An 11748-nucleotide genomic window follows, 5' to 3' on the forward strand; every position below is an offset into this window, starting at 1 on the left:
TCACCCCTCGTCCAGGAGGCCATTCCAGGGGCGGGAACAGGCTGTGACACGGCCGCGCTGACCAAGTGCACTCAGCGGCCAGGAGGCTGGAACAGGCCTTGGCTGGGCCTTGGGCCCGTGGGTGGGGCTGGGGCAGCGGAGGTGCCTCTCAGGGGCCTAGGGCCCACCAAGCACAGAGGCCCAGCTGCGGAGGCCAGCGCAGGAAAGGGAGGAAGGGTGGCGTGGCTGCCGAGGCCTCAGGGCGCCATCAGCTCTGAGGGTTGGGGTCCTGGCAGAGCGCCCCTGAATGGCCCGCGCCCCATCTCCCCCACCAGCACCTGTACAACATCGAGTCTGAGATCGAGGAGTCAGACTATGACTCGGTGGAAGGCAGCACCAGTGGGGCGTCCTCGGATGAGTGGGAGGATGACAGTGACAGCTGGGAGACGGACAATGGGCTGGTGGAGGACGAGCACCCCAAGATAGAGGAGCCCCCCATCCCAGCCACCGAGCAGCCAGCGGCCCCCGAGGAGGACAAGGGAGTGGTGATCAGCGAGGAGGCTGCCACGGCCGCCATCCAGGGAGCCGTGGCCATGGCCACCCCTGTGGCTGGGCTGATGGAGAAGGCGGGCAAGGATGGGCCCCCGAAGAGCTTCCGGGAGTTGAAAGAGGCCATCAAGATCCTGGAGAGCCTCAAGAACATGACCGTGGAGCAGCTTCTGACGGGCTCGCCCACCTCCCCCACGGCGGAGCCGGAGAAGCCGACGCGGGAGAAGAAGTTTCTGGACGACATCAAGAAGCTGCAGGAAAACCTCAAGAAGACCCTGGACAACGTGGCCATCGCAGAGGAGGAGAAGATGGAGGCGGTGCCAGACACTGAGCGCAAGGAGGACAAGCCCGAGGGGCAGTCGCCTGTGAAGGCCGAGTGGCCCAGCGAGACCCCGGTGCTCTGCCAGCAGTGCGGCGGCAAGCCCGGGGTCACCTTCACCAGTGCCAAGGGCGAGGTCTTCTCGGTGCTGGAGTTCGCGCCCTGTGAGTTCGCCCCGTGTGTGTTCCAGATCTGGAGGCCAGGTGGCTGGCCCCTGGCTGCCGCCCAGGGCCGGGGAGCCGTTTCCCTGGCCTGGGCATCAGTCCCCATGCCAGAAGAGGAGGGCAGGGAGCATGTGGGTTCATCCACCTGTCGGGGGAGCGCTCCCAGCGGCCGCCGCACCTCCAGGTGGAGTTCCCAGGCCTCGCCCTGAGGAACTGACCACTCTCTTTCCCCCTCTAGCAAATCACTCTTTTAAGAAAATTGAGTTCCAGCCTCCAGAAGCCAAGAAGTTCTTCAGCACGGTGCGGAAGGAGATGGCCCTGCTGGCCACCTCGCTGCCCGACGGCATCATGGTCAAGACCTTCGAGGACAGAATGGCAAGTAGCCGGGCGCGGGCCGGGCCTGGGGACCGCCGGGCGCCCGAGAGGCTGCAGCCTCGGCGACTCCCTACGGGGCAGGACAGGCTCCGCCGGGGGAGCCGCACGGCTGGCAAGAGTCCCACGCGTGCGTCTAGACCAGATGGTCGTCCTTTTAAAAGTTAGCTTAAGATTGTAATGATCACCTGACTCTTCTCTTGTTTTTTGAAAAATTAGAACATTTTAGAAAAAGTCATAGTTGCCTTTGACCAATCCTCACCCTGCCCCCAGGGGCCATGACTTCAGGAGTTTCATGGGTCTCCTTCTTGGTGATTTACTTCTGTGTCTACGAGTTCGTGCATCGCCATAAACCAGCCTATCCTGTAGGATTTCTTCTACACGAATAGCACATCATCATACGCATCATCTATACCTTGTTTTTTTTTCAGTCAACAGGGTAATTTTTGAGACCTACTGATGTAGGTCATTGCTTTTTAGCTACAGGACAGTATAGCCTCCGGTGGCCACGTCACACTCCATTTGCCACTTCTCTGTGACCTGGGCCCCGTGTTTTGAGTCATGCTGGTGGAGGCGTGTGAGCGCCTCCTTGTTTGTTCCAGGAATGAGCGAGCGTGGTCCATCTGCCACCTTATTGTTCAGCAGACCTTCACTGGGCCTTGCTGTGTGCCAGGCACCATGTGAGACACTGAATTTGGGTCCGAGTGAGGCCTCAGCTCCAGCCCAGGCCTGGAGGAAGGGGCCAAAGGAAAGGGACCACAAAGAGAGGCACTGTTGAAATGGGCCTGCAGGTGGCCAGAAACCCCAGGGCAGGGCCAGGAGCACGTGCGTGGTCAGGGCTGCTCGAGGTTCTTGATGATGCTTTTAGTTTTCCTTGGGTTTTAGTAAAATTCCTTTTGAAAATTCCAGCCCATCTCAGCTCTGCTGGTGGAAGAACTCTTCTGTTCGCTTTCTACCCAAATCTCACTCCAAGGGAAAGGGAAATCGTGTGTTATCTTGAGGCCCACAGAGTGGCTCCAGTCCCAAGCACACGCGAGGATTCCGTCACCAGCTCGTCCTGGGCCCTAGCCGGCTCTCAGCTCGTTGCTCACCCGGCACGTTGCCCTGGCGATGGTCCCCCCAACCCCGACAGTCAGTGTGGATCTCTGGTGTCTGTGGAGAGTCTCCTCGATGACTTACAGCCTGAGTTTCTAGTGGTCTCCCAGCATTTTCCCCGACTTCAGTTCCTCTGATCCTTCTAGTTCCCTAAAAGCAAGTGCAGCCTTGCCATCCTGGGATGTTCTTTCATCTTCTGATGGGTTGTAATTGTTGCTTCACTGGGGGTGGGGGGCTGTTTTGAGGACTGCAACTTACAAGTAATGATTTATAAGGAAAAAACCTGGTAGGATACAAACTGGCTTGGAAAATTCTTTTTGTGCCGGGAGTTAAAAGATGCCAAGCAGGTCTGCACAGAGATGTTTGCGTTTAGCTTCTCTGTTGTGGGCAGTGTCTGGAGTCCCAGGGGGCTGCTCCTGCTGGAGCCGCACAGCGCCCTGGAAAAGATCACATCCAGCTGCCCCGTGTGGAAGCCCGCCGCCAACCTCAGCCTTCCCTCCCTCCCTCCTCTAGGACCTCTTCTCGGCCCTGATCAAGGGCCCCACTCGCACCCCCTACGAGGACGGCCTCTACCTGTTTGACATCCAGCTCCCCAACATCTACCCAGCCGTGCCCCCCCACTTCTGCTACCTCTCCCAGTGCAGTGGCCGTCTGAACCCCAACCTGTATGACAATGGGAAGGTGTGCGTCAGCCTCCTGGGCACCTGGATTGGAAAGGTGGGTCCGGTGCCGGCACCTGGTCAGGACTGGGGGAGGCCAGTCTGGACAAGTGTCTGGGACAGAGTTGATCGATGGCACTGTGTGTGTGTTTTAGGGGACAGAGAGGTGGACGAGCAAATCCAGCCTTCTCCAGGTGCTCATCTCCATCCAAGGTACGGTGGGCGGGGCCGGGGGTGGTGACAGGGCTGCCGGAGGGCACAGTGACTCTGGCTTTTGCGTCCCCCACCTCCTGTCTGTAGCTCTGGCCTCCTCTCGGGGGTTGAGGTCGGGCGGGCCTGATGGGCTTCTCCTCCCGCAGGTCTAATCCTGGTGAATGAACCGTACTACAACGAAGCCGGCTTTGACAGCGACCGCGGCCTACAGGAGGGCTATGAGAACAGTCGCTGCTACAACGAGATGGCGCTCATCCGCGTGGTGCAGTCCATGACCCAGCTGGTGCGGCGGCCGCCCGAGGTCTTCGAGCAGGAGATCCGGCAGCACTTCGGTACTGGCGGCTGGCGGCTGGTGAACCGCATTGAGTCCTGGCTGGAAACCCACGCCCTGCTGGAGAGGGCCCAAGCGCTGCCCAACGGGCTTCCCAAGGACAGTAGCTCGCCAGAGCCGCCAGCTGTGGCCGAGCTCTCAGACTACGGCCGAGAAGAACCTGAGGACGGAGGGCTGGCCCCTGGAGAGGCCTCCCAGGGCTCAGACTCGGAGGGCGGCGCGCAGGGCCCGGCCTCAGCCAGCAGGGACCGCACAGACCAGACTTCGGAGGCAGCGCCTGACGCCTCAGTGCCACCCAGTGTCAAACCAAAGAAGCGGAGAAAGAGCTACCGGAGCTTCTTGCCTGAGAAGAGTGGCTACCCTGACATCGGCTTCCCCCTCTTCCCGCTGTCTAAGGGTTTCATCAAGAGCATCCGGGGGGTCCTGACGCAGTTCCGGGCCGCTCTGATGGAGGCGGGCATGCCCGAGAGCCTGGAGGACAAGTAGTCAGCCAGCCCTGGAGGAAGGAGCGCCGCCGCGGGGAGAGGCCAGCTGCTGCCTGCTCACTCCCTCCCCTGGAACCTCCCCTCTTCCCTTTCCTCCTCTGTCCCCAGTGCAAGCCCCGCCCATTGCCCTTTTCTTCCCAAGGTGAGTTTGATGCTGAAGTGCAGGAAGTTTCTTGAGATGCTGCCATTTCTGTTCCCAAGCAATCTTCCAGCAAGAGGGGTCCGCGTGGCAAAGAAAATCTGAACCCTGTTGCTGATTTTCCACTTGTCACCCCAGGCAGGGTGTCCCAGCACTTCCTCCCTCGCCATCTCCACCTCAGGTCGGAGGTGGGCCTTTCGTGGGGGCTGACGCGGGAGAACTCGGGGCCCAGGTGTGTGCGGACCCGCGGGGCCGGACCCGTGGGACGAGTGGATGTGCCTTGCATGAAGTGTGGGTTGCTCCAGCGGTGCCCCGGTCCCCTTTGTCCTCTTCAGTCCCACTGTAGCTTCCTAGTGTCCCAGGCCCTCCTGCTGCCACCACCAACCGCCTCCTCCCTCGTGTCCCAGCGCCAACACTCTCCCTTGGGAGTTGTAGCTGCCGTCACAGACTCCTGGCTCTGCTCTGGCCCATTTGCACAGGAGAGCCTTCGGGCCTGTTGAACTCGCTCTCTAAGAGAGGTTGGGACCAGGCTGGGTTCGGGGTGACCCCCAGGAGAGGTGGTGGCCCTCACACGCTGACATGGAGTGAGGACCAGGGAGCTGCTGGGAAGGAAACAGCTGTAGGTGCCTTGCTCTTCCTGTCCCACGGGGCCTTGTGCATCTGCTCCCCTGCTCAGCCCCATCCCAGGGCCCCCGGAGGCCGCAGCACAGACAAGGCCAGGGCAAGTGCGAGGGCCCCTCCTGTAGACTGTGCCCCTCCCACTATCAAATGCTAACGCTGGGAGGCGGCATATAGCTCCCTGAACACAGCGAGCCAGCCCTCTCTCCCGGAGGATGAGAGCGAGGCCTGTCAGCCCTTCACTTACAAGCTGCAGGCTCAATGCGGGAGAGAGGCGGCCCGCAGGCTCCTCCCTCGCAGAGACGGGCCCAGAGGTTTACAAGTTTTCTAAGCGTTTGATAATGTGAAGCTCCAGTTGAGTAGGATGCTGTTGAGCACATCGCAGCTGTGTAATTTTGGTGTATGTATGTAATATTTAAGATTGAAAGAAAATAAATCTCAAAAGCAAAGATATTAACTCTTACTAGAAAAAAAAGACAAAATAAGAAGCCAAAGCATGATGCGTCTTGTCCGCCTTACGCTGGCTCCACACCTGCGCTGCCGCAACCGCGCGGGCGGCCGGCAGCAGCGCGGGGAAGGGCGGGGCCGGAGCCGGTGTCTTGTTGGAGGATCACCCGGGGTGACTGCCGCCGGGGCTGCGCTTCCCCGGTGCGTTGTTCATGTGGAGATGTGAATGCCTACTGCTTAAGATACCTGTATAAAGTGCGGTGTGATTAAACTTTTTTTTTACTTGCATTTTTTTTTTTGTTTGGCTCATTACAATGTACAAAAAAGACAAGGTGGCACCATTAAACCTGCCTCTGCCATCCATCCGGCTCTGTCGCCTTTCTTCCCCTCGGGGGCACCTCACACACCCTCCCCAGGGGAAGGAAAGATCCCTGTTGCTGGGGAGGCTCGAGGCAGCGGCACCTTCCCCTCCCAGCCTGCTTCTGCGCCTCCGCGCCGCCCGTCCGGGGGACTCACGGGGGCCGGGAGATGAGGGTCTAGAAGTTCAGTGGGTCGGTGCTCTCGCCTCCGAGCAGGGCCCATGTCCTGTTCCTCAAGAGCTGCCTTTCAGCAGTGCGTCAGCGATAGCCGTGGCCCCCAGGGGCCCGTGACTGACCAGTTGCACCGGTTCAGCTCCTTCCAGGTGCTGGGGGAGCTGACTCGGCAGCACCTGGCCTGGGCTTGAAGCCAAAAGGGTGCCCCGCTTTGAGCGGGTAGCATCTGCCCCTCCCTGCTGCTTCCTTTTAACCCCCCGCCCACCACTCCCCCACAAGGACGGGTTCCTCCAGCTGCCTGCCATTTGGACCTCTGTTGCTCCTTGCCCGTTCTCCCCAGTGCGCCTAACTCGGAGGCGTTTTCTCTTTCCGCTGAGACTCGCTGGCCGTGTGGCCCTAGGTAAGACACACTCGCTCTGAGCCTCAGTCTTCCTGCTTGTGCGAAGAGGCAGTTGGCTCCAGGCCAGATGTGGCACAGTCATCACTGGGGCAGGGCCCCACCCCTACAAAAGCAGCCGGGACCAGCTCTGATCCTGTGCCCACCACCAAAATGACTTCCCAGGGGCCAGTAGCATGTGCACTGCCCCATCCAGGAGGGACCGTTGGGCATCATGTTAAATTCTAGAGCCCTGGAAGAAGCAAGACCCCACTCTCCCCAACCCCTAGGATAAGACCAGTAGGCTGGGAAAGTTGCTTTATTTGGATTTGATTCAGGGGGTGGGGCTCCCGGGGCTCCCAAAACCAAACACGGTGGCCTCCACGCTCCTAGCCCAGCACCTCATCCTGGCCTTTGGTGGGCAGAGCCATCCTTCCCAGCCTTCTCCAGGAGTCTTCCTCCTCCTCCCGACCGGCCACGTGAGCTGTGGACAGGCCCTCCAGTCCCTGGGGTGGGAGGGAGGGGCCTAAGCTCAGAGTAAACCAAGTAGACAGACTAAGGCACGGCAAGGCCCGCGGAGTCATAAGTGCTCCGCTGGAGGTGGCCTCCAGCTGGGTGAGGCCTGTGGCTCCAGAGAGGGTGGGGACTCCCTGCAGCCACTGACCATCCAGAAGTAGTTTGGGTGCACCTGGCCCTGCACAGCCTCACTGATCATCAGTTCCCCGTCCACAGCAAACACACCCTTCCTGTCCTTGGGTTCCAGGCGGAAAGCAACCACGGGCACGTACACCAAGTGGGGACAGTCACACTCCATGTGCCTGCCTTTCTCCATGGCCAGGAAGAGGCGCAGCAGTGTGGCCCGAGACACACCTGCCCGCACGTAGAACAAATGCATAGCGCCGGCCGCACAGCGGCCCATGGGTGCAGCAAACATCTCACTGCCCAGGTGTGAGTGCAGCAGCGCCAGCACCAGCACGAAGTCCTGCTCCGGCACCACCGTCCAGTGAGAGGGCACTGCCTCCTCCAGGGGCACCAGGTGGGCGTCCACAGGGCCCTGCTGGGCCTGCTGGTCCCGAGCGGGGCAGGGGGGCATCTTGGAGACCACCGTTTCTACAGGGAGGTAGGCCAGGGAGCCCTGGTAGGTGCGCAGGGCCGCCAGGCGCAGGAAGGTGCCCAGAGTGAAGCGCATCTCACCCAGGCGCCGAAACTTCTCACTCTCCAGATCCACATCAGCGATGAAACCCCAAGCCAGGCTGAGCACGGAGAAGAGGCGCTGCCCGGAGGCTGTCTGCAGGGACAGCAGATCCATGGGCGCCAGCAGCCGGTGGCACAGCAGCCGGGTGCAGTTGGTCAGGAGGTCTTCATTGGTCACCTGCTCGAAGCTGCAGAGGGAGAAGTCAGATGGGGCGGGCAGGAGCCCTCACACGTCCTCCCCTTCCTCCTCCTGGGGAGTTGGGGCGGGCGAAGTGACACTGAGTCCCTAGGGAGTTGGCAGGAGTGACAGATGGAGCAGGTGGAGGCAGCAGCTGGAGTCACGGAGAGGGCCCCAGACGGAGGGGCCGAGGCTCCAGAGAAGAGGGCATGGAAGTTACCCCTGGGCATGGTAACTTACAAAAGAAAGCCTGGCAGTAGGGCGGCACTAAGGGGAAACAGAGGGCCACTGTGGCCCTGGGCTCTCACCCGGCATAATGGTTCACAGAAGCGGCCAGTGCATTGCCAGAGCCGGCTGGGAGGCTACACAGGGGCTTCTGGATGGCGGTCTCCCAGTCAGGCCGCTCCATGAGCCCGTTCACCACCTGTTGGAGCGCAGGTGGCCTCAGCCTGGGAAGCACCCCACCCCCACGACCCAGGCCCAGCCTCCCGGTGCGGGCCTCACCTCATGCATCAACCCGTCTCCAGACATGACCACCAGCGCGTCCCAACGTCTCAGGTCCTCCGCCCGCACCAGCTCCCGGGCGTGGTTCCGCCGCTCTGCGGAGAGACCAGCGCGGCTATCACGGCGGGGGCTGCGGTGGGGGGTGGGGGGTCCCTGTCTGGGGATGCTCCCTGCATCCCCGCGGGGAAACACTCACCAGTGAGCGTCAGCGTGAAGGAGACATCGGCCTGGGCCAGCAGGGGCTGCACGTGGCTCCGGAAGAGCTGCAGGGCTTTGCCCTTGCCCCCGCGCGGATTTAACAGCACCAGCACTCGGCAGGGCCTCGGGAGCGGGTTCCGGGAGCCGCCCGCTGTAAAGACAAACCCGAACCGGCCACTAGGGGGCTGACGATCACAGCAGGGGGACTGGGGTGGAAACGCTGTGCCTGAAACCCACGGGTAACTGATCCAACAGAGTCTGACCAGAGGCAGCGGCCTCCAGCGGTGGGGAGCTCCAGCGGCAGCCCCGCGCTCCTCACCCGGCCAGCTTGGCTTGGCTCAGGCTCGGCCCGCTTCCGGTCTCGTCGGGAAAAGTGCTTCTCTCGGGCGTCCCCAGCCTCTTTTGTTCACCTGACTCGGGCCAACCTTCCTCTCTCTCGAGAGAGAAGGGATCCCCCCACAGGCCTTCCCCGCCAGGCCCCCACAAACCTGCATCCATAACCTCGACCCGTGGCCCCCGCTGCCAGGGGGTCCCCGGCGCTGTCGGGGCGCTGTCCGCGGCGGCGGCTCCTGCCTTCAGCTCCTTATCGGTCCTGCCCAGGCGGGCGTCTCGGTGCCGGCTGTGGGGCTCGCCCTCCCCGCCCGGAGCCGGGGCTGTAGGGGCACCCGTGTCATTCCCTGCGGTTGCCGGATCTGGGGGAGAGGAGACACCGCTGGTGGAGTCCGCAGCGGCCCCCTGAGGTGGGGGGCGCCCTGCTAGGTCCTGGGACCACGCGCGGGGAGCCGCGCCTCCGGCATCGCCTAGTTTTCCGAGAGGTCCTGAGAGCCGAGGTCCAGTGCCACCAAGGGCGCTCCCGTCCTAGAACTGAGCTCCCACCCCCAGAGGCAAAGGGTCTCTTCCTGAGGGGCTTTCTTTCCTGGGGCCTCGGGTTCCGGCCCGACGATGATTCAGAGCCCCGTGGCTCTCTCCGGGGGATCAGGTCCTCACCCCCTGGGCGCTGCCAGGAGGAGGGGAGTCCAGTTGCGTGAAAATCCCAGAACGTGAGTGGACATCGCAGGGCGCGAAGTTCGGGGCGAGCGATCCCCGCCCCGAAACAGCCGGGTCGCCGTGTCCTCTACCCTGAGCTCCGGAGCGGCCGGAGTCGCCGCGCGCGCCTCTAAGGACCAGGCTCTGCGGCGCCGCGCGCAGCGCTCGTGGGAGCAGCGCCGGAGTCGCGCAAGAGCTGAGCCGGAGCCCGGCCGCCAGCCGCCGCCTCCCTCGGCCGCAGCCGAGTGGGCGCGGAGGCCATGCGGTGCACGGCAGTTCCCCCGACCGCCCAGGAGCCACGCACGGCGAGAGGACAGGGCGGGCGGCCAGCCCTACCCAGTCGGTCCGCTTTGCTGGGGAAGCGCCACCTCCGTTCCCCACAGTGGCCTAGGGCTGAACGCAGCTCGTCCCTGGCTCAGCCTCGCATCTGAGGGACAACTGGAGCGCCGGGCAAACGCTGACCGCACGGCCTCGCTGTCTCCAGCCTCAAACTTTTGTCTCAACTTCGGGGAGGGACCTGTGCCTCGCCCCCGGGCCTGGCCACGCCCCGCGCTCCCCGCGTTTGCGGGGGAGGACCCCGCGCCCTGCATAGCTGGAGCCCGCCTGTCCCCGGCCTCACCGCGCCGCCCCCCGCACGGTCAGCGCCCACGGCTCGGCCACGCGCAGCCCTTTGCCTGGGTCCCGGGACGCTGGGAGTAGGCGACCGGCGGAAGGCGGCGCCGCAGCCCGGCAGGCGAGGCGGAGGCCGTTGGCGAGGCGCGGAGCCCCAGGCCCGGCCACGAGCGCCGCGCCGCGAGCGCAGCGTCCCGGGCGCGCGACGGTGAACGCGCAGCGCAGGCCGAGGCACGGGCCTCACGCGATCTCGCCTCGGCGCCCAAAGTCGGAGCGGCCCCCGGGTGGGACTCCGGGCACACGTGGCTCAGGGCTCCGGGCAGACCCTCGGCTGTCCCTGGACGCTGCGACCTTCCGCCCCGGAGTCTCCTGGCAGAACTGGCCCCGCTCCCGGCTCCGGGCAAGCAGCGCCCGCTTCGCGCGCTCCGCCCCATCCCACCCGGATTTCGAGGCCCAGATCCCGCCGGGTGCCCCCCGCTCCGTGCCGGGGCGTCTCTCCAGCCGCTCCAGTTCTCCCCCAGAGTTATTTTTAGCCTCCCGACCAGGCAGCTCTGCAGCGCAGCCACCGAGCCTGAGGCAGCCAGGCGAGCGGTCCCGGGGAAGGCTGGCGACCTGCGCGGGGGGATGCGGTCCAGAGGGGGGATCCTTGTCAAGAACCTCAAAAGTTGGATCTTTTTCACAGAGGACAACGTCGAGGCTCGCCTAGGCCAGAGAAGCTGCTCCGCAGCGGGCGATCCAGGCCCACGCACCCGAGAGGAGCTCGGCGGTGTAAACAGGCCTAGGGGTCCCCATCCGCATTGGGCAGCCAAGCATCGGGGGCGTGTCCTCCGCCGCCTCCACCGGGTCAGTGGGAAGATGCAAACGGGCCCAGGACTCGTGTATCGGTGCTTGTGTGATAAACATATCACCGGCAAGTAAGTGTCTGACCTGAACTTGTCCGCGACCAACTCGAGTAAACTCCCTGGGGGGCTGTTGGCGGCGACCCAGAGGAGGAAGTTACCAAGGCGGACTTGGCGACCTGACCAGGTAGGGCCAAAGTTAGGAAAAACCAAACCGCTGTAGGAGGCTGAGGTGGTACAGGCCCAGGCTGCAAAGTGCTCACGCGCCCACACCTGCCCCCACCGACACCCGCTCACAACTCTCTTCCCATCGCCTCAAGTCGAGAAGAGGCAAGTCTCTGCGGCCCCGGTAACTCGGGCGCGCCTCCGCCGCATCTCTTACAGAGGACCCAGGCGGCCCGGCCCCGTTTCCCAACACCTGGGAGGGGAGGAGGGCGGGGCCCAAGTGTCCCCACGTAGAGGGGAGGCGCAGGCTGGGACGCGTTGGCCTGGCACGCGTCCGGGTGGTGGCCACCTCCGTCCTGCGTGGCCCCCGGGCAGCCCTGGCTGGGTCCTGAGCGTCCCGAGCGTGTTCCGGGAAGGTGACTCAGCGACGCTTTCACGGGTCGAGAAACCATGCGAAACTAGGAACCGGGCGAGGAAGCGGGGGCGGGGCGGCATCGCCCTCTCGCAGGGCCGCGGCGGGTGTCCGCTGAGGTCTGATCTTGAACCTACAGGCCCCCACCCGCAACCCCCAGGAATCCGGCGCCAGGAGGGGAGCGCGGCGCTGCAGCCGCAGTGCCGCGGTCACGCGACGCGGAGACTCAAGCGCCTGCGGGAGGAGGGGGCTCCTTGCGGGAGCCGGGGCTCGATCCCTCTCCTCCCCCTTCGCCTGCCTTCTCCTCCTGCCAGGACTCCGGTCAAAGTCGGGGCTTTGGC

General features: G+C 63.7%; 2 protein-coding genes across 7 annotated transcripts in view; one reads left to right on the forward strand and one right to left on the reverse strand.

Annotated features, from left to right (window-relative positions):
• Positions 1-5731, forward strand: part of UBE2O (ubiquitin conjugating enzyme E2 O) — a 56365-nt gene extending 50634 nt beyond the window's left edge. For both annotated transcript variants that reach the window (XM_079906219.1, XM_079906220.1), the window contains exons 14-18: positions 315-1011; positions 1250-1386; positions 2992-3195; positions 3293-3350; positions 3497-5731. In XM_079906219.1, the coding sequence (XP_079762345.1) occupies positions 315-1011; positions 1250-1386; positions 2992-3195; positions 3293-3350; positions 3497-4167 (1767 nt within the window). In that variant the 3' untranslated portion in view covers positions 4168-5731. The remainder of the gene's footprint in view (positions 1-314; positions 1012-1249; positions 1387-2991; positions 3196-3292; positions 3351-3496) is intronic.
• Positions 5732-6170: 439 nt separating this feature from the next.
• SPHK1 (sphingosine kinase 1) lies at positions 6171-10982 on the reverse strand. 5 transcript variants are annotated; one of them, XM_079904191.1, is made up of 6 exons: positions 10649-10982; positions 8842-9045; positions 8352-8504; positions 8156-8250; positions 7960-8075; positions 6171-7661 (listed from the first exon to the last, which is right to left on the reverse strand). In XM_079904191.1, the coding sequence occupies exons 2-6, from the start codon at positions 8849-8851 to the stop codon at positions 6860-6862; spliced, it is 1176 nt and encodes a 391-aa protein (XP_079760317.1). In that variant the 5' UTR covers positions 8852-9045; positions 10649-10982; the 3' UTR covers positions 6171-6859. The 5 variants fall into 5 exon arrangements, with proteins under 5 accessions (XP_079760317.1, XP_079760315.1, XP_079760316.1 ...); XM_079904189.1 differs by having other exon boundaries at positions 10604-10982; XM_079904190.1 differs by lacking the exon at positions 10649-10982 and adding an exon at positions 9999-10227.
• Between the last annotated feature and the right edge of the window lie 766 nt (positions 10983-11748).

The sequence above is a fragment of the Stenella coeruleoalba genome, assembly GCF_951394435.1.
Source record: "Stenella coeruleoalba genome assembly, chromosome: 19".
In the NCBI taxonomy this organism is placed as follows: Eukaryota; Metazoa; Chordata; class Mammalia; order Artiodactyla; family Delphinidae; genus Stenella; species Stenella coeruleoalba.